Genomic DNA, 21,203 nt, shown 5'->3' with positions numbered 1-21,203 from the left:
TATTATAAACATTGGTATGTGATTATTAGAGGTGAATAATGTCTGTCCGGTGTATGTGTACCCTTCCTTTTACATCTAACAATGAAAAATAAAATTAGTTTAAATTCATTCTATCATTTGTCATGTAAGTTACTTCGTGTTCCAGTTCCGACATAACTAAGCAAAACTGGCAGAAATACCAAGCCATGAAGAGCACCAATTATGGTCATACCAATGTACATACGGAAATAAAACACCTAAAAAAAAACATTCCTATAAGAGATCAGAAAAAAGACGTCATAAATGATAAAATGGGCCATCTTTGATAATAACATTCTTGGTAATGTCATATCAGAAATAACCACATTTTTTTCAGAAATCATATTATTAAAAAAGTTCACAAAAAACTTTATTTATTTAATGAATTTCCGCGCCCGAAGGCGTAGGAAATTCTTTAAAACCGTCGTTTTTTTCTTTCGGAGCATTTTTTGAGAAAAAATCGACCCTGGGATTTCATGTTCCTCTGAGAGGAGAATATAATTGGAATAACTGCCTAGTTAATTTTTAAGATTTCTTCTTCGAGTTGATAAAATGAGTATCTCTCAAACTAATTTTTCCCACCTTAACTACTCCGATTTCCCGGTGGTAAGAAAAATTACACTGGGTCTCCTGGCTAACTAACTAACTAACCCTGTCCCGAATGGTCAATTGTAACGTCACAGATTCAAACTTCGTACCCAAGCTCCCTATGTACTGGGAAGTCATCTAAATGACGTTTCAGGCCAAAATTGGTATTTGTTTTCGACAAAATTTGGCACAGTTAACAAAAAATGTATGCTGAACATAATGGTGACCTCATAATTTTGATTTTTGTCACCTAAATGCCATTTTAGGCCAAAATTGGTCCAAAAATTAAACTTTATTTTCGACAAAAATTGGCACAGTTAATAAAAAAAGTATGTTGAACATGATGGTGGCATCAAAATTCTTTGTCAACTAAATGCTGTTTAAGACCATAAACGTTTCAATCGCAAGACTTTCAACCATAAATGATAGGCTGTATTTTTTGTTAGCAATTTCTTTTAAAATGTGAGTTTATTATGACACGTTTCGTTTTGTTTGCGTTTGTTGTAAGATATAATGTCACTTGTGTGCTTTATCTTCAGAGCTTCAAGCACCAAACCTCTTCGCATGTTTGGCATGATAACACAACGAATTAGCAGGTTGTCATTAAATGTTTTGGTAGCGAGCGGAAATTCTTAGAGCCCCCAGGGCTTCTTGTTTAGAATGAAATACCCATCTAGACACAATTTTTTCAAAACATTTTTTTCATCCTTATGTTCCAATAAGAGAAAAAATCCCTAAACTTTCAGCATTCAAACACACGCCCAACAGCCATGCCAAAGATAGGAATGATTTACCTCAAATAGCTTTGTTTTAGCAAACGCCAGGATGAACACGCCAACGATGTTGGAGAATGTGATACCAGTTAAAACCTGAAATGGGAACCATTCGCGGTTATACAAATAAAAATGTAAATGAAGTCCACCATCGCCATTATTTTCGGAAAAAGAACTTTCACATATAGAATTAAATAAATTTATTAAGAAAGTTAATACTTACGGAACTACCCACTTCAGCAACAGCAGCTTGTGCTTTCTGTACTCTTGTCATTCCGTTGTTTGTGGTGTATGCTCTAGCGATATGAGAGCAAAACTCCACTGATATGCCAGTTGCCATTACTAAGTTTACCAGTGAAACTGCATTTAAGGGAATGTTCCAGAAATACATCATCCCCATTAGATCTACCACTATAAGAGCTATAGTCAAACATACACAAATTGCAATGACAATGTTAAACCCCATAAGGAGAAGTGTGACAACAAATATGGCAGACAGAGTTGTGAGAAGATTCTTCCAGGTGTTTTCGACAATGTGCAAATACTGCTCATAAAAGACGTAAAAGACACTATACGCAATTACTTTGTGTTCGATAGTATTTGATATGTTTAAGGCAATTTCCTTGGCCTGCTTTAGTGCATCTATGAAATCTTGTGACGTAGTTAATACTGTGTGATATGATAGAAAATAGGACGCTTTCACGCGTGACGTATTATAAACGTTTTGATTTGTTAATTCAACTGCATGCTCATAAGAAGCCTTGCCCCCCTTGGCACAATTGTCTGATGGATTGTCTTTCAAAAACCATGGCAAATAAGTTTCAAATTCAGTTTTTGTTGGACGAATGTCGACATTGCCTTTACGCAAGCATGAATAACAAGCATGTTGACTAGAAGATGTTGAGGGACAAAATGTCAAATTAGTTGAGACAAATTGAGCATTATTGGTGACATTAGTTGTGTAGTTTAGAATCCGACAACATTGACCATTTGGTGAAATCCAGGAAAAGTAATCATCGATCCATGAAGAAGCTGGCAATGCAATTTTGGATGTTTCGCTATTTTTGGAGTTCAAAAATATCTGACCAGTCAATGAATTATCTTTGCAACCTTTTGTTCCACATAACAGGTTTTGTTTCTCTGTGTTCGTATAATCGTAACCGTCTTTGACAATAAAATAAACAGGCGCTCCTGTCTTTAAGTATTTGCTTAAATGATCGAAATAGCCAACAAGATATGAATCTTTTGGTAATGGTAGAGTTTGATCAAGTCCAATCTCAATACTTGGGATACAGCAAATGCTAGCAGCTAACCAAATAGAGAATAATACGACCTAAAGAAGGAAATGTGTTATTTTTCTACGTGACAAGTTTTAATGGCAGATAAAAACTAGCTAAGTCCTAAAAACAAAAACTTACAACAAATATACGAACTGGATACAGCATGAGCCACGGCGCATAAACTACTTTGATGAACCTTTTTAAATATTCACCACCAAGAAGACATTGTTCAGTGCTGGCATCATCTTCTTGTTTTACAATGCAACATAGTACGTCAAGGCGATTACCTGCTCGTCTTTGTGAATCCAACGAAACAACCGCCATGAGTGTTGTGACTTGCAAAATGAAATTGAAAGCAACAGACAAAGATGCAAACTTTGAGAATGTGCTAACTGCAGGCATATCAGCTATTGATCCTGATAAGAACAATAAAGAAATTTCATTTAAAATGGAAAGACGTAAACATAAGTAGCAAGCATTACTCCTTCAGCTGAGAATATTATAACACCCTTTGGGTGAGATGTAACTTTTACTTAGGCATGGCATTCAATAATTAATAAAATTAATAAACAAGGCATTGCCACAACAGAAAACACGACTTGCAAATATATAAGCAAAAAGTAAGAACGACACAAAAAATTTAAGTAGGTATATGCCAAAATTAAGCATAAATAATTTTTGAATGGGACAAAAAATATCGTATTCACCAAATGCAAACGCAACCACTTGTGAAAAAGACGACAACAACATCCCTGGTCCAACGAGACCTAAAACTCTTCCAATATGTTCAGGTATACTCTCGTTAGGTAAAGCTGTGTCATTCTGCAGCACTTCCATGAAAATAAACAAATTATCAACACCAACAGCTAGTACAAGGAACGGGATAACTTCAATTATAATTAGAGTAACTTCGACGTTTGCATACGAGAATACGCCAATAGCTGAAATTACGGATAACAGCACCATAATAACACCACACACACCCACTGTTATCTGAGCATCTATCTAAAATGAACGTGCGAAGAAGTTTCATTGCACACTAAAATTAATCCTATTTGTACTTAGTGGTGGGTTTCCCACTAACTCACTGTTTTTAATGTAAATCCTAAAATGCTACCCCGACAGGGCCACAACTTGGTAAGTTTAATACTTTTCTCTTTGGCAACTTTTACCGGAAATATGATTAAAATCACATTTTTGAAGTTGCCATAGCAACTGTGTTGCTAAATGTGTTCCTAATCATAGACAAAATTGAAACAACTAATTTCAAAAATAGCAGCCACATATTATTACATAAGTTTTCTGTATCAAAGTCGACGTTTGTTTTTTTAAAAAAAAATTGACAATGCTCACAGTCCGGACTTTTGTCATTTGCTTAGCCATGTTCTTACAAATTGTTTATGACATTAAAACGAATACTTTGCACTGATTTTGGATACTTCGTTGTGCGCTGGCCCATTGACTTTTTCACCCTTTTGGCCATATGGGAAAAACGACGAAATAATTGTCATTATTCCATTTGATTTGTCCTCAGTTACAAAATATAATCTTGATTCTTGAGCATTCTTTTTATTCACCTTCAGTTTAGTCCCAAAACGTAAACCATTTAGCAAACAAAATTTACAAACTAAGCCATCCTCTCGAGTTATAATGATTTAGAATGATGATGTCTTCATTTTTCTAAGTAACCAAAAAAGCTTAGTATAAAATTGGTAAAAAATATCTTTTGTAGTTGCTGCGAAGAGGTGGCAACAATGATTGTAATATGCCCTTTAGTGTGATTTTGGTTCCTCGCAATAGTAACATTGAGTTTTTGAGTATTGCATTGCATTGCAGGAGTTTTAAGGTATCGCATTGCATCAATTTGTAAGGGAAGATAAAAGAGGTTAATAAAACACTCACCATAAGCCGAGATACCGATTTGTATTGGCCTAAACCAAACGCGATGTACAAAAACATAAGTACGTAGCTGATAACAATAGTTCCTACATCAGACTCGCTGGCTCTAGTTATTTCATCTAGAATCGACCTCTCGCTGGAATACTCAATATTTAAATCCTGCTTCCACGCTTCATTCTCTTTCCAGCTTTTTAAATAATCCAAGAACACTCCCTCCCAAGCTTCAGCCTTCTTGTTTTGTTCTTCATCGTTGCTGCTCTTAACCACGAACGTCATGATAATAGCTTGAGCTTGAGAATATTTTGCGTTACTTAATCCACCAAGAACAAGTTCTGGTGTTACTGGTGCACCAAAGGAACTCATACAAGGCTGGTAACGGTAATTTCCATTTTTCATTTCTGTTGGTGCTCTAAGAATGTGAAGGAATAAGGACATGAAGTTATTGGTGACTAATTACTTACATTTCGACTTTAATAAACATTGTAAATGTTAAAAAAGTTCAAAGTGTCGAAACGGGATAAGTACATCTCGGAATGTCTCACAACGCATTTTATCAACATTGAAAAAGAAAATTATGTACGCATATGTCTAAAAAATTCACCTTGTGCAACCAATGAAATGGTCGTGCCAGTCTTCCTTTGAGTCCAATGTCTTGTTACCGCAGTCCGTGCCGTCTCTCGTAAAGCATTGATCTAATTTAGTTTCGTTGAGTTGCCAATACTGCAAGACACTGTAGACAGCACATTCAGTATTGTCTGGTGATAACGGTTGTAAACATATATCGTTTAAGCTCACTTTTTCCCCATTATATGATGCTTCCAGATTCATCAACGTTTGCTGGAGATGCAATATCTAGAAGAACACACAATTATGACTATAAGGTTAATAACAGTCTCGTGCTAAAGTTTTTATGAGAATTTTTTCCCCGTAGAAATCTACATTTGAATAGGATTGAGAGCTTAAGTGGTTGTCTCTGTAGATAGTAACCGTACTTTTATCTCATGCGACCCTAGAAACTTTATGCAAAAAGTAACTCTTTATAAGTTCATTATGGTAAAAAATTGCAAACACGCAGATTTCTGTTTCAAGTTCCTCGCTTTTTTAAAGTGAACTAATGACTGAGGTAGTGGAATCACGTTATAAGTTGATTAAGATGGCTTTCATAGCTTCCGTAGCATTAGGATCCTACTTTAAAAAACGCATAATTGACAGCAGAACGCATCCATTTTTGTCACAACAACAACAACAATAACAACCACAACAATAAAAACAACAACAACAACAATAACGCAGATTCACACTATGACTAAAACAGTGGACCACCTTAATGAAACAAACGCAGTTTTGCCGTCATTTTCCAACTACGACTGTAGAGGGTGAAATTTCTATTCCTTTTAAAGTTGCTATATTATTCACGCTAAGGTCAGTAAAGAAACTCGGCGTCAACAACAATTAGAATGTTTAAGGAGCGATAACCTAAGATTTTCAGATCTTAAGCCGGCTTCAAACATTGCGAACATTGACAAGTCAAAATGCGCCGTTCTAATATAGAAACAACCAACATTATCACTTATTGCGGATAAGTGCGAAATTAGCTGTGTTGTCTCATTATATCTTGTCCATGATTGTCGTTGGATTTAGTAGAATCCATCGTAAAAGAAAAATTACAAATGAATGAATTAGAGAAGATTATTGTATACCCGTTTCAAAACATTTTTTTGAATCAATCCCGAAAATGTTACAACTTCTCTTTCGGTTCCAGAAGTTGTTTGGTACATTTCTTCCACTTTTTTGTTATTACCAGTAATAATGACTTGTTCAGTACGATAAAATGGTTCAAAGGTTGCATCAAAGTATTCCTTTTCCAAACGAGCCTGACTGTTTTTAGATGTCCACAAGTCAACTGGATTTGTAACAACTTTCAGTTTAATAAGCCCCAATGAAAACACCAAGATCACCACAAAACTACAAAGTATCACTATCCGAGGATACATTGCACAGCAAGTGCCTGTACTTCTAAACGCCTCTTGCATGAATTTGTCCAATTTATAACCAAGTTCTGAAAATGTTCCTCTACTACAATGATCATTATTAGATGTATTGAAGCTGTCTTTTGGTTCTGCTGCAGAATCGTTTTGGTATTCTTTTAAAGAAATTTCACTTTGAGCTTCTACCACAGTTCTTTTTTTTAAAAGGATCCAACAGACAATGCTAATAGTTATAAATAACACTATCCATAACAAGGTGCATAATCCAACAATGAAATATATCTTTTTCAATCCAAGTATGGTATTGTCTTTCTCCACATGTTCTTGTGGTACAGGCACCACACAACTCGTCGGACAATCCTGACAGGAACACTTGGGTGAAGTTAATCCTGTAATAGGGTTTGGGACAAGGGCGTTACATTTAAACATTTTTAAATCATTGTTTGTGATATTAGTTACGTTCTGGCCGATATGAAAGCTTATTGCAAATGGTGCATATTTTGTTGAACCTACGGCTGTGAATAACTTCATTGGTGTACAACTTTCTACGGACGTTCCACATAAAACATTTAACGCTGGTTGATTCAGTCCAGAGTATATCACGTCTTTGCAAGAGTTGAACAAATCGTTTGCTAAGCTTTCACTGACATAATAATCTGCATACCGATCAGTTTTATTATCGTAAGTGTAACCCAGGAACTTTGATTGATTAGGAGAGCACGTGAACTCACACCACATATTAATGAAGTTTGTGTAACAAGCTGGACATTGTCCAAGCACGATAAAGGAAAGTTGAATTTGGGTCTGTAAAACCTTAACTTGTTCTAAGTCACAGCAGCTGGTGGTTGAAGTTGGTCCATTGATAGCCAAGTGGGGACATGTATTTTTCAGTATGTTGTATGCTTCACCAGTCATTGGTTGCGCCGGTGTGTTGGATGGTACGTTAAATTTTGCACCTGGAACGTTTCCGTACATGATGCAATAACCATTCTTGCGTGTAACATTTGAACAATGACACTAGAATGAAACCAAAACACGACTACTACACAATTATAGGGACAATTTCGCTGACGCTCATGACGGCAATAGCAACAGCATAAGCATAAACAAAGGTAATAAAACTAAGGCAGAAACAACACACAACAACAACAACAACTTTCTTCCATGGAAAGAAATTCTTGTTTTATTTAATGACTACAACCAGCAATGAGATTTTATAGTACGTAAGTTTCTTTCCCCACTTTGCAAAATTTTAACGACAACAGCAAATCTAGCAAAACTAATCTTTTAGCTTTTCAACATTCTCTCGCACGAAATAAAAAAGAGCTTACTTGTATCAATACCACAATAACCAACAACACGCTGTATAACATGATTATGTTATGTTTTAAAATCGAAAATGTCCGCCATTATAGGTTTTAAATCATTTGTTTACAAAATGTGTAATGACAAATTTAATAAGAATTTTCATTATTTCACATTATTACAGCTATGTGTTCTATACAAATTTTCTAAAGTCATTGATGGTAATCATCTCGTAATTAAGGGCTTGTTTACACTTCTATTATTTATAGCTTTTAAGATGTGAGATGTGGTGGATATATTGATATGTTGCAAAAGAAATCGATTTTCACACCTTATTTTTTTTCGTATTTTCCTTGATAAAAGTTTCCATACTGAATTGCATTGTTAGTCAGCGACGTTCTTCGCTCTGCATTTTTCTATAGGAGAGTATTTTATCCAAACAAACCGCCGCGATATAAGTGGAATTATTTTAAACGCGGTGCTTGGTAATGAACAAATGTTAGAAAATGGTCTTCATGAGACTTCTTAGGATTCTGTCATCTTTGCCGGAAAAGTTTGTGGTGAATACACCGCAAAACGTGGGGGCTGTTTGAAAGGGTTCCACTTTTTAAAAAAATTAAACATATACCCAAGAAATCTGCAACAACTACAACTTCATTTTTTGTTTAGGCAGCCATATCAGTATTTGTTACATTGAAGTGATGACAAAACCTATACCTCACAAAAATTTTCTAAGCCAAACCTGCCACTTACCCATCAAAGCTTGCTTTTACTTGAAGTTTTTCTTCTTTTTTGTCCAGCGATAATTCATTTGTTATTCATAAGAGGTGCACAGACCACAATAGGTATACTTTAATGTCAGACATTTGCGCGATCAGAAATTTTCCTGAATGAGATTTTAACTTGCGAAATAAGCGAAAATCTCTGAGAATAAAGTAAATAACACCAATGTATTGTATTGTTTCCTTTCAAAAACAGAAATTTAGAATTTTCTTGGCCTAAACAATTTGTCCATGTTAACACGTCGCACAGAGTAAAATTCAGACATGAGATTAGAAGTTTTGAAATGTCAGGTTTAAAACAAAGCGTTGGGAAAGAAACATACAGTATTTTAAATTCCCTTTGGGCACTTAATAAAATGGCTATGGAAAACTGATTGAATTGTAAATAAAGGAAGGATTAACTTTTACAATTGTTGTCACCGTCCAAAATCTTCGTTTTTAATTTTAAATTGCTGTTCTAAAGAAGTAAGAAAGCGGTAAAAACTGCTGGAGAAAGACTTGGAAGTGCATTTTCTTCGGAGCCTATGTGAGAGATAGATTCATATGTTCCAAACTTTGCGGTGACAAGATTGTAAAAACGGAGGACGACAAGCACACAATTGAATTAATATATAATAAACTACAGAACGTTGTACCAGATGTAGATTCTATAGCAATGTGTAAAGTTATGAGCAAAGACCCGCGGTTCTGTAAAGTAGTCATTCTTACAGTGAATGGAATCTTCTTAAATGATTGATGCAAAGGCATGACTCCGAGCTACTGAGAAAGATCGAGTGAAAATGTACGAATCACGTAGACCCAGTGATATCGATTTAACTCGTGTTTTATCGCTAGGCGACTCACTTCGTATTATTTATCGACTGCGGAGAACGAACTCGGTGTAATTTATGCAGTCAGTGAATCTAGACATCCAATGATTCCGATCAGATGCAGTGCAAATAAAGTGGGATAATAGAACATCGAAAAGTGGCGAAAGTTTAATCAAATAGCTTAAAATTTAAAGAGACAAAAAAAAATACAAAAGAAATACAAAAAAAAAAATACGACAAAAATATTTGAATTGTATACTTTGTTTTCCACAAAAAACTCAATTTTACCGTGAATCGATTTATTCAACATTTTACAAGTAAGCCAAGTTTTATCACCCAAGCAGAATGAGTTCCAGATTTATTGCCCGCGAGAGAGCTTTTAATATTGGCCTTACTCAAAACTACCCCCACATTTCTATAAAATTCTTATAATTAGGAAAATTTTATAACTTTCGTTAGGATTATCTTTAAAATTTGAATTCTCAGGACGACATTATTTCATCAAGGGAAATCATTTTGTTTGGATCAACATCTGATTTCCCAATTTTCTTTGATTTTAACCTAAAATTTTTGCCATTTTTCCATGCAATAGATGTAAAAATCGGAAAGAAGGTAAACACTTTCTATTACGCTATCACAAAATCTTAATATGTTTAAATGTTAAAATTCATGCTAAATTAATTAAATTTTTAACACGTAGTGATGGCTTAGGTAAGTGTTCGATGACATCACAGAAGAAAGTGTTGAATAAGCGATAACTTACTGCTGCCATTTTGTTCCTTTTTCGACGTACTAAGCAAGTTGATTACATTGTAATCCCCAATCCGGGTTAAACACAGCGCTTATAAAAGCAGCAAAGAGTAACTTCGTACTTATATGTTTCAAAATTTCATAAACCCTCCTCCGTGTTGGTGATCTTTCACTCGATAACTGTTCTTTTTTTCACTTTATTTTTCTTTAAAACTTCTGACTCTTAAAAAGGTCCTTAATTTCTATGAAGTCTGTAGGATTTCGATATAAGATAGCTACAGTATGACAGCATCTACATTGTTTTAAATATTAAAACTTTAAATAAGTGTAATTGGCTTGCTATTAAGATAGAAATTAGCATAAAAGTAACTCAGAACAGAGAAGATGGAGTTGCTATAAACTTTGTAAACAATCAACATGAAGTTACTCTTTGCTGCTTTTATAAGTGCTGTATTTTGTACAGGTAGGTATTCGATTGTTTAATTTGTATGAAAAACAAATTGAGAAATAGTAATACTTTTAAATCAACTCTACTACATATTTCTTTCAGAAGAAGTATGGTAAACGGGAGACTACTTATCATTTACCAAGCATACTCTACGCTCACAAAGCTTAGATCTTTAAATTTTTAGGATAATCATAACTCGTCCTGGACTTTGAAACGAAGAAAAAAAAAAGTATATGTTTATTTTTTTAAATAAGGGTGATAACACAGCTTTAAACAACAGGTCACTGCTTTCCATAACTAAAGCAAATACTGAAACCTATAATATATAAAACATGTAATATAATATGTAATATATATATACATAATTTTAGTATATGGTCTGAAATGCCATGTTGGATATAGTGTGAATCCACATCAAATCAAGACAACTGATTGCTCTATAATAATGAACAGATGCTTACTTTTGAAATTTTCATTGTCAATTGAAACTGCCGGTAATGTTAATATCAATGTGGAAGAAGGAAGATGCTGGAACGAACTGTTGTCAAAAGATGTATTGTGTCCAACAGTGAAGAATGTGACGGATCTTATTAAATCATGCAATGTAATTATATCTTTATTCTACTCCTTATGCTTAGGGAACACGAGGCAAATTTTTCAGGCGATAGTAACAAATTTACGTGAACTACTATCACCTAAAAATGCAAACATGTCTCCCATCAGAAAAGCTGTTTATCATTTCCATCATTTCTTTGTTAATCGCAACATGAATTTTGATGCCTGTTAAAACGATACAAAATCAAATCGATTTTATTTTGTACTGTAACAAAAACATTTTGCAAGTAACAAAAGAATGTAACTGGTAACAAGAAAACCTTATTACTGAAAAATTTCTTCGTGTTGCCAATTTTAGCGATAATTCTAAGTCAACATTTTTGTATTCAGCCAATCAAAATGCAGTAGCTAAATTTACCGACTTCTTTTCTTGTTGTGATGGAATTTTATCTGTTGCACAGATGTGAGGCGACACGATAAATTTTACGGATTATACCACCAAGTTACTATCGCCTGCAAATAGGACCTTGTGCTGCCGTTGGTTTACGCTAAGTTACCTATTGATCACACATTGCTATTTCAAGACAAAGTTAGCAATGCAGTAATATTTAAATTATTTAAAATTTTTAGGATAGCATTTCAAAAATTTCAGAAAGAAACATTTAATTGCCAACACCATTGCTAAAGTAATACATGAAATCTTTTCATACGGGTTTTAATGGAATTAAAGTACATGAACAGGAACAGAAACAGGAATTAACTTGTTTTTCATAAAAGCGTCGTGTCCGTACGCATTAATAAACCAGTTACGGGTTTTAATGGAATTAAAGTACATGAACAGGAACAGAAACAGGAATTAACTTGTTTTTCATAAAAGCGTCGTGTCCGTACGCTTTAATAAACCATATGACATTTTTCTAATTGGTAAATTGCTTGGTATGAGGAATTTATTTTGTCATTCTAGGCAACTGTGTGTGACACTGATGAATGCAATGTAATCAGCGGACAATGTCCATCTGCTGCTGTTGTTACTGGACCAAATCTCCTCGTGCTGTTTGTCACTTTCATCATTTTAATGACAAGTTTGAAAGTCTTCTAAATACCTGTGGCGTACGAGCACGCGTGCAAAACATGTAAAGTTTGCCTTGTAGCTTCTTTGATTGTTTAATTTTTTAAGAAAAGTTTTTGAATGATTCATTGTTTCATTATTAAACGCCGATAATTCTTTGGAGAAAGGGAAGGCAAAAAGGATAAACAAGCCTATTATGTTACCTACAATCGTGATCAAAAATTATAAAAAAACAAAAACAAAATTCTTTCCTCCCCCCATGTTAAAGTGTTAATAGCTGCATGTCTACGGCAAAAGTATGTGCGAATATCAACACCGTCAAAGGAAAAAAAGGGAGGAGGTGCAAATATAAAAATTCTTGAAAGAAGCCAAGAAGCTTGCTGCTATATTATTGATACGTTTATAGACTTCAACCCAACTGAATAATGCTCCGGCACCGACAATCAGTCGCAAATAGGAATACTCTTTCTTATTACCCGGGTAAAAGGGTGGTATCGATATTTTCGAAAATCGCGCAATGTGATAGGTTAGAACTTACGTCAAGGGGCATTACTCTACGGTATTGCCCGCTACCATACCAAGGTAACAATAAAAATTTGCAATGTGGTGCCAACAATAACATTTCTTTCTGGTTTAACACGTTAGACACTTGACTTTTAGCTAGGCTAACCTTCTAGTCATTTAATAACCTTGAATTTTGTGTCTTTTGGATAGAATACGGTCCAAAAAAACCATTAAAGTATACCCTCCTTTAATTTTAGTGTTATAATAGTAAAGCAGGGAGGTATAAAAGTTCTTTTATACCTCCATAGGTAAACCACAAGTTAAATTTTCTGTTAATGTTGTTGTTGTTTTCTTCTTGTTGCGCTACCATTATGAAAAATTTGTCCCTACAAGCGCTTTACTTGTGCCCAGACTGCGCTGTATCTCACTCACAAACAAAATAATTCGAACGATAATGTAAAAATCATTTTTGAACTTATGGAATAGGTTGTTGTTTTCAGCGAAAGATACAGTGCTGGATGTAATGCCTATTATACTGACGAAACAGCTAGACACTTTAGGCAACGCATTAATAAACACCTGAAAAAGGATAAAAATTCTGACGTATACGAACTTGAGAAAAAGAACTGTTTTGATAATGTATTATAGACAATGCACAAACAAGACGGCGGTTAAAATTAAAGGAAGGTTTTGGTTTAGGCTGGGCTAATATCTCCGCTTCAACAAACAGGTTAAGTATGCTAACAAAGATTTGGCGATCAGTCATATCGCTATCTTTATTTACCTTCTCTGTTTTTCACCTGACCAATTATGACTAATCTTTTGATAATCATATTATATGTAAACTAGTCGATAAAGCCCGTGTAAAATCCACTGAGGCAGGATAAAAAAGAAAAAGAAGTGTTATTTGAATTTTGATGACGTCATCAACCCCTCCACAAAAAAAGAATTAGAACCTTGTTTTCAAGATGACTACATTCTGTAGAGCTTGGATAGCTGATTAAAATAATGTATAGGATTATTTGTTTTGGACAAACACCTAAGGATATATAAGGGTTTAAAAATTTTGCCCATGGAGAAAGCCACTTAGGCAGGAGGACAATGTAAAAATTGGTTATTTTAGACCTTTGATGATGTCAGCAGTGCATATGCGAAAACAATTTGACGAAATTCAGTTTGTCTCTATTGTGTAGAACTGGCGTTTTATTATATAGAGAGTCGATAAAGCCCGTGGAAAAATCCACTAAGGCAGAAAAAAAAAATGGAAAAATAGGTAGCTTTAGATGTTTTGCTGACGTCAGCAGTGAAGATCCCAAAAAAATTAGAGAAATCTCTATAATAATACGCCAGTTCCGTCTGTCTGTCTGTCTGTGACTTTTGCAAAGTGGATTATATTCTTCACTATTTACTTTGATAAACTCTGTAAAACAACGCCGATAAAATTGTTCTGTAATTTACCAAACTTTAACGTTAAAATAATATTAACGTCAAAGGAAAGTATATTAAATTAATGAAGCCAATACAGTGCACTTAAAACTGAGGCCAAATAACTTGGAAACGAGGTGGTGACGTCAATAATTTTTCACCGCGTAGGTAACTGGCACTACCTGGGACCAATCTGGGTAAGTTTCCCAAACCTGGGTCCCCGAATCCGTTTCGGAATGGGCGGGTTGATGACGTCACCAAAAAGCCTTCAATCCTAATTTCTCTGCAACCGTTTGTCAAAAGTACACGATCCTATACATTTTCTTGATAAGCGTTTAAAGATCTACACAATAAACGCAACGGATAAACTCAATTTCGTCAATGTGTTCTTGCATATGCACCACTGACATTAGCGAAAAGTCTAAAATAACCAATTTTTACATTGTCCTCCTGCCTAAGTAGATTTTTCCACGGACTTTATCGACTAGTTTATTTTATTCTTTTATTGTAATGTGTAGAGGTTGAAACGCTGATCAAAATAATGTATAGGATGATATGTTTTCGAGGAACGTTAAAGTTTGGTAAATTACAGAACAATTTTGTAGGCGATGCTTTATAGAATTCGTTAAAGAAAATTTTAAAGAATATAATCCACTTTGCAAAAGTCACAGATAGACAGACAGACAGAACTGGCGTATTATTATATAGATGTAGTTTTTGGTCATCTTTTCCTTGCACACATAAATATGTACTACAAGTTTTATGTAAAATACTTAGACTGCATTAGACAAGAACATGTCGAATCATAGGATAGGGATAACGATAAGGTGCAGTAAAAAGATGGCTACCAGTTGTTTATTTCACTTTTAATGAGTTTGTCACAATGTAGCAATTAAAAATTCTAAGATAATTATTATGTTTGTATAAGTGACATTCCTGTACTAATGAATCATTTTCTTTCTCAATCGGGTAATATAAACTCAGTGATATGGGCGTTCAATGAAAACAAGGCAGGATTACTTTTATTATTATTATTGTTATTATTAAAGCGAATAACAGAAGTAGCTACAAACAGGTTTAATGAGATTATAAAGAATCTTGGTAAAGTTTTCCAGATTTACATCCTATGGACGCATACTCATATGTTACAGGTAATTAGAAGACTTTCAAACTTGTCATCAAGATGACGAAAGTGACAAACAGCACGAGAAGATTTGGTCCAGCAACAACAGCAGCAGATGGACATTGTCCGCTGATTACATTGCATTCATCAGTGTCACACACAGTTGCCTAAAATAATACCAAAAATTAAACTTTATTGAAAAAGAAACACAGTATAATAATTCACGTAAACCTGCACGTCATACTGTTAGAAAAACATGTTACTTTAAGGACAGAAACTCTCGCTTAACAAAAAAAAAACGAAATGTATGGAATAAACTTTCGTGTTCGCGGTTTTTGGAACAAATTTCGCGGAAAAAACTGTTGAGAATTAAAGAATTAGGTTTTTTTTCGCGTGAAAAACACTTTCGCGAATGAGCTAAAAATAAACATAATATCCATCCATGTGTCATTGATTATTTTGATAACAAGAAATTCAGAAAGTGCCTTAAAATTGATTGGAAAAAGAAGATTTTTTGCGTGAAAAACTTTTACATTTTTTTAATTGGCTATAAATTCGCATGAAAAATGCAAAAACTTTCGCAGAAAAGGGGCGAAAATGAAAAAAGGCGCAAGTATTAAAACACTGCACAATTTATATACAAAAACATGTGCCAACATCTAAATACCAGCATTTAAATCTAATTCCAAAAAGCCTAAATGTTGCCAAATGTTCCTACTATACTGGGGAAGAGCTATATAACTAGCTTTGAATGCATACAAGTTTTAAAGCCTTGAAATGACAATAGACGCAACAGCAAGGTAACAACCACGCCCTTTCTCTCAGTATCAATGCTCAAAACTGGTATCAACACATTGGAAAACATTGATACTGGGGTAGAGGATTAGAGGGGTGAGAAAGGGGTATACTCTACCTTAGCTGCCTTACTACCAAGGAAATTTGACCAGGATTCAAAAGTAAAATGCAATAAGAAGAGTAGCAAAACAAAGTCATATTTACGTTGCATGATGATATAAGTTTCGCCACGTTAGGATCTTTCGTCACACCATCACAAAACGTCTCTTTTGGAACACTCTTTTGCCAGCAATTCCCTTGTTCTACACTGATACTTAGATTTCCAGCAGCTGCAATAAACACTGAAAATTTGACGTGCAAACACGTGCTGACACCAACACATTCCTGTTGCACGATTTGATTTGGATTTGTACTTATGCCAGTGTGGCATTTCAGAGCATATCCTAAAATTGCAAATAATAGACGTATTTGTATTCTCATTCAGCGTTTTCAGGTTACTATGACAAGCATTATAGTCGACTCTTTCTTTATTTTAAATACCCTTTTTGTAAAATCTCCTCTAGTCTAATGTCTTACACACCTCTTGGCCCTTTTCCATAACTTTTTAGGTAATTTTCGCGATGTTTTTTGGGTTTTGGGCTTCCTGCGCGCAATTATACACATGCGTTGTTTCTAGCGTACCTAAAAAACATGTTAAAAGCCTCTTCCCATCTTTATTAAATCGTTTTATTCAAAATAAGGAACATTTTTATAGATTTAATCCTTGCTATTTTCAAAGTTATCCTACTGGGCTAAAAAAGACCAAAGAAGACTGAACATTACCTGTATAAAGCACAGCACTTGCAATAAAAGCAACAAGGAGTAACTTCATGTTTGTCGTTTACAAAGTTTATAACAACTCCCTCCTTCTATTTTGAGTCACCACAGTATTGATTTTTTTAAATTCAGAACTAGCCTGTTACACTTGATTGAATCTTAAAATTCAAAACAATACAATGGCTCTCTAAATAATTATGTTTTAAAATGATTTAAATTACTTTTATAATGTAATTAAGTAATTAACTTGAAATTAAGCTCCTTTTACCCGACGTGAAATATATCTGCTACCTGTTGATGTTCTATAAGAAATGAGAGAGGAATGTTTTTTTTTTCAATTTTTATCATTCACAACGCGTTGGTGAAATATTTAAAGCGCAACCCAAATTACCGGATAACAAAAAAATGTCAATAGCGCGTTTTTAACACCAAAACTAGACCTTCATATTTGCGCCTTTCTTTTCATGGTTCCACGTTCTTATCCCAGTGCACACATGTCTATTTCTCATTGTATATACCGGGTAGTGCTAAGCAGTCATGGACGACCGCTCTTTTCGGTCTAAATAGCGAGTTTAAGATCCGAAAACCGGAACGGCAACGGGAACGAAAACGCATTAAAGTTCTCTAATGCGCATGCTCATTTCGGGTGATTCCCTAACTGCCGTCGTAGAGCTCACGTTCACAATTGTATTTATTTTCGTATGTATGGCCAAGGCCGGCCACGTGGTTTTTAAGTGTTTAAAGGGCGTACAAGGCATGAAAGCGTTCACATGTCAATTAGTTCTTGAACCGTACACGTTAAAACTGTTTGTCCACAGTTCACTCAAAATGACTGAGCAACAAGAAGCGTTATTGGACACAATTAACGCTGAACACTGACATACTGCAACATCTAACAAACTACTTTGACCGTAAATTCCGAAAACAGAACGAAAATCTAGAACAGAGGCTTACCACTGGATCGAAAAACTTGGAAAAACGTCTTCTGGAGCAGCACAAGATCAGTAAAACCGTACTACTAGTCGAAGTTCTTTGAGTCTTCCCTGTCACAAAAATAAGAAAATAAATAAGCTTATTTTCGCTTGAGCGCAGCGAATTAGAAAATAACGCCATTTTGCTGATTCTGAAGGTTTGTGAAAGGACGTGGATATTCTGCCGGTACCGGCAGAATAGGTGGGAGTATTTATTCTGCCGGCACTAATTACCGGTAGAATAAAGGGGGTATTAATCATTTTTTATTGTGGTACTAATCCAAGCCTTTAATTATTTTAATAAACTACACATAATTTTACAAAAATAACTGGAACATTATATGACTACGAGGGACTAATTTACGACATAACAAAACATATTGCTAACTATTAATTCTGCCAGCAGTAACCAACTACCGGCAGAATAAAGAAAAACATTAGTCTGCCGGCAGTAATAGCGGAAAGCACGAGTCAAGTGGTAAAAATTATAATGCCGGCTATATACCTTCCTCGATTGCTTTTTCATCTCCTTTTTCCTAACAGAATATGGTAACATTATTTTAAGAATGTAATGACAAAAGAGTTATTGTAAACTTTGTTAAAAAAGCAAATATTCCAATCTGTGCTATTAAAACAAATGTTTCTTTAATCATTTATCAATTACAATAACTTTTGGTGTCTTTTTTTTCTTTCCCGAGTTGAACATTTTCCTGATGTCACGATTTTCTCTCCCTTCTGCTGTTTGTATCTTTCTCCTTTTGGTAGTTTCAGGCGTTTTTACCATCGGTGGTAATCATCACAAATTTAAATAAGCTACCAACTGCCCTATCTTCCACAGGCTCAGTGTAAATATCTTTTACTAAATGTTAATAACGGTTTATAGTCATTCTTTTTTACGACAGTACTTACCATTCAAAATTCATGACTTTTTTTTGACTTTTCGCGTTTCGTACAGAATGGCCACCAGGGGGCGGGGTAATTGATTCGGCGAGTTTAAAGTCTTTCCAGTAAATATGTAAGTTGATGTAAGTCTCCCTTTCCGAAAATTCCACCATCAACCGCATCCGCCATGCATGACGATAATGCCTGAATGATGTTGATGTAGCGATTTGGCGGGAAATTTACTGCCGGCAGATTAATATTCTTCCTTAACCTGCCGGTACCGGCAAAATATACACTCCGTTTGTGAAAAAGTGACAAGTTTAGTAAAAATTTGCTATTTATTTAACTAAAAAGAGCTTCTGGGAATGTTGTATGATTGAATCAGTTTCAAGTATTATTGGATATGGAGGTTAATGAGTAAAAGTTAAGAAATTTTCTTGCTGTATAGAACTGTGCTCGATTTTGTATGTTGTTGTTTGTTTTTATAAGATATGTAGAAGTTTTACTGGTTTACTCTGGTTGTATAGATTTTTTTCGCTTTGTAGGTACTAATCATTAAGGATGTGTGAAGTAAAATTCAGCCCAATGCGTTGGACTAAGAAGCGATATTACATTTATAAGAGAAATACTGTTGTATGAGCCATACAATTATCGTAAAGGTTCAGTTGAGAGGAAAGGGATCTGACAGCAGATACCTGATGCATTGAATATAATTGAAGAACCTAGCTTTCGTGTAAATGCTAGATCAGTTAGAGATCACTTGAATTCCTTGCTAGAACACTTTAAAAAGAAAATTAATGCAGAAGAATGTGCATCAGGTATAAGTCCTGAAGAGACAGAGTTAGATATAGCCCTTCAGGTTATTATGGAAAGATTAGATGGAGCTGAAGAAGAGCAATGGAAACAAACAGCAAACAAGAAAGCAAAACAAGAAGGAGATATGCAAAAATCTAAGGAGATGAGGAAAAGAAGTTTAGAGACTTTTTCGGAAACAAAAGATCGTAGTATGGAAGAAAATTGTAGTAAACCTTTAAGAAGTAATGGCTCTGAAACTATAGCTTATCTTAAGGAGAAAGCAGCCATGAAGGTGCAGCTCAGAAAGGAAGAACTTCAACAAAAAGCTAACCTAAAAGAAGAGGAGCTCAAAGTACGAAAAGCAGAACAACAACAATAACTTATGTTGTTTCAGCAGCAACAGACTACTTTAATGTTATTAATTGATAAACTTGTATCTAAATAATTTTGATGTAGGGGGCATGCGAAAAGTATATTCACTCAAAATCATGGAATTGTGACCCACTCCACCCCTTGTTCACTTTCGTTCATTTTGACTGATTCCCCTCCCCTTAAGGCGAACATATTTTTTGCATGCCCCCTAAGTTTATCAAATGTTTTAACATTTCTCTTCTAGTTGATTTAATTTTGTTTTGTAAAAGGATACCACTTTACTGGTAGTGTATATACTTAGTTGTTTCAGTTGTTTTGTTCTACCAGTTATTTGGTAGTGTATAGTTATATTAGTTGTAAGATGCATTTTGTTGTGGAGCTATAAAAAAGAAAAAATTACTTCTTTATATGCATTGCATTTACTCTAGTGACTGTTGAGGGCTTAGTGGGACGAACAACATAAATTATCACTGGAAGTATTCTTCTAAAACAGGAGGTTCACGATCAAAATACTTTGATACTTGATTTCAATATAAACAGTTTCTAGCATTACTTAATAAAGCACAAAAAAGGTATGTCTTTCCAACTGAACATAAACCAATTTTCAAGTTCTTTTTAAAATCAAGAAATTTCAAATAGCTTACTATCTCACCAAACGACCATTCAACAGCCAATCTAACCTCACTCATACTTTTATTCCAGTCTTTTGTTGTGTATTTAAATTAGCTCCTTTAAAACAAGATTGCAGGTGAACCCGGAGTGGATATGCAGGGTCTCCATATTTGCACAGCGGATTTCCATTACTGTTATAACTATGTTGTTGAAGGAGGTTAAGAAGCCATGAATCTCCCAGCATGCCACAGTCATGACGTTTTCCCTCTATAAGACCAAACATATTAGCTATATGCCCATTTGGTGTCACTACTGATTGAAACTTAAGGGCGTGTACTCTTTTATGTCCATTGTAGACTATGCGCTGATTCTCACCTGGCCGACTAAATGGTCTGACAGTTCCATCAATAAAGCCCCAACAGTTTTCAGGTGGTGCACCCTTGTCATGAATTTTGTTAGTAAAAACGTCTAGACAATCACGTGTAAGCCAAACTTGGTTAAAAGAATTTAGTAAATGACCCCAGCGTATAAAAATAAAAATTTTCATATGTTGCAAAATGATGCACAGTTCAGGTATAGATCTACCAAAACGAGGGACCATGTCAAGGTATCTGCAGGGATAAGCAAACCGTTTATATCGTTGT

At 34.7% G+C, this 21,203-nt stretch overlaps 3 protein-coding genes and 1 pseudogene across 3 annotated transcripts; 2 read left to right on the top strand and 2 right to left on the bottom strand.

Moving 5' to 3' along the window:
• Window positions 1–52: 52 nt before the first annotated feature.
• LOC130612494 (NPC intracellular cholesterol transporter 1-like) lies at window positions 53–7,997 on the bottom strand. Its single transcript, XM_057433818.1, has 9 exons — window positions 7,878–7,997; window positions 6,259–7,563; window positions 5,160–5,410; window positions 4,562–4,967; window positions 3,367–3,664; window positions 2,798–3,075; window positions 1,603–2,712; window positions 1,401–1,475; window positions 53–236 (listed from the first exon to the last, which is right to left on the bottom strand). The coding sequence occupies exons 1-9, from the start codon at window positions 7,917–7,919 to the stop codon at window positions 114–116; spliced, it is 3,888 nt and encodes a 1,295-aa protein (XP_057289801.1). The 5' UTR covers window positions 7,920–7,997; the 3' UTR covers window positions 53–113.
• Window positions 7,998–10,577: 2,580 nt separating this feature from the next.
• LOC130662296 (uncharacterized) lies at window positions 10,578–12,388 on the top strand. Its single transcript, XM_057461118.1, has 3 exons — window positions 10,578–10,655; window positions 11,012–11,244; window positions 12,160–12,388. The coding sequence occupies exons 1-3, from the start codon at window positions 10,610–10,612 to the stop codon at window positions 12,292–12,294; spliced, it is 414 nt and encodes a 137-aa protein (XP_057317101.1). The 5' UTR covers window positions 10,578–10,609; the 3' UTR covers window positions 12,295–12,388.
• A 2,638-nt stretch (window positions 12,389–15,026) lies between these two features.
• Window positions 15,027–17,088, bottom strand: LOC130612271 (uncharacterized). Its single transcript, XM_057433577.1, has 3 exons — window positions 16,934–17,088; window positions 16,316–16,554; window positions 15,027–15,483 (listed from the first exon to the last, which is right to left on the bottom strand). Exons 1-3 carry the CDS (start codon window positions 16,980–16,982, stop codon window positions 15,349–15,351), a joined length of 423 nt encoding a protein of 140 aa, XP_057289560.1. The 5' UTR covers window positions 16,983–17,088; the 3' UTR covers window positions 15,027–15,348.
• A 2,145-nt stretch (window positions 17,089–19,233) lies between these two features.
• On the top strand, window positions 19,234–20,150 carry LOC130612773 (uncharacterized; annotated as a pseudogene).
• The last annotated feature ends 1,053 nt before the right edge of the window (window positions 20,151–21,203 follow it).

The sequence above is a fragment of the Hydractinia symbiolongicarpus genome, chromosome 10 (assembly GCF_029227915.1).
Source record: "Hydractinia symbiolongicarpus strain clone_291-10 chromosome 10, HSymV2.1, whole genome shotgun sequence".
Taxonomy (NCBI): domain Eukaryota; kingdom Metazoa; phylum Cnidaria; class Hydrozoa; order Anthoathecata; family Hydractiniidae; genus Hydractinia; species Hydractinia symbiolongicarpus.
Note: the sequence above shows the minus strand (reverse complement) of the source record. Positions and strands in the feature narration are given on the sequence as shown.

What these genes read in the sequence shown, in the direction of transcription:
- LOC130612494 (XM_057433818.1), bottom strand. Translation starts at nt 7,919, where the DNA reads ATGTTATACAGCGTGTTGTTGGTTATTGTGGTATTGATACAA. An exon ending in TTATTGTGGTATTGATACAA is followed by an intron (nt 7,564 to 7,877) that starts GTAAGCTCTTTT and finishes GTTTCATTCTAG; the next exon opens with TGTCATTGTTCAAATGTTAC. An exon ending in TTGCTGAAGTGGGTAGTTCC is followed by an intron (nt 1,476 to 1,602) that starts GTAAGTATTAAC and finishes TTCCCATTTCAG; the next exon opens with GTTTTAACTGGTATCACATT.
- LOC130662296 (XM_057461118.1), top strand. Translation starts at nt 10,610, where the DNA reads ATGAAGTTACTCTTTGCTGCTTTTATAAGTGCTGTATTTTGTACAG. An exon ending in AAGTGCTGTATTTTGTACAG is followed by an intron (nt 10,656 to 11,011) that starts GTAGGTATTCGA and finishes ACATAATTTTAG; the next exon opens with TATATGGTCTGAAATGCCAT. An exon ending in ATCTTATTAAATCATGCAAT is followed by an intron (nt 11,245 to 12,159) that starts GTAATTATATCT and finishes TTGTCATTCTAG; the next exon opens with GCAACTGTGTGTGACACTGA.
- LOC130612271 (XM_057433577.1), bottom strand. Translation starts at nt 16,982, where the DNA reads ATGAAGTTACTCCTTGTTGCTTTTATTGCAAGTGCTGTGCTTTATACA. An exon ending in AAGTGCTGTGCTTTATACAG is followed by an intron (nt 16,555 to 16,933) that starts GTAATGTTCAGT and finishes TTGCAATTTTAG; the next exon opens with GATATGCTCTGAAATGCCAC. An exon ending in AACTTATATCATCATGCAAC is followed by an intron (nt 15,484 to 16,315) that starts GTAAATATGACT and finishes GTATTATTTTAG; the next exon opens with GCAACTGTGTGTGACACTGA.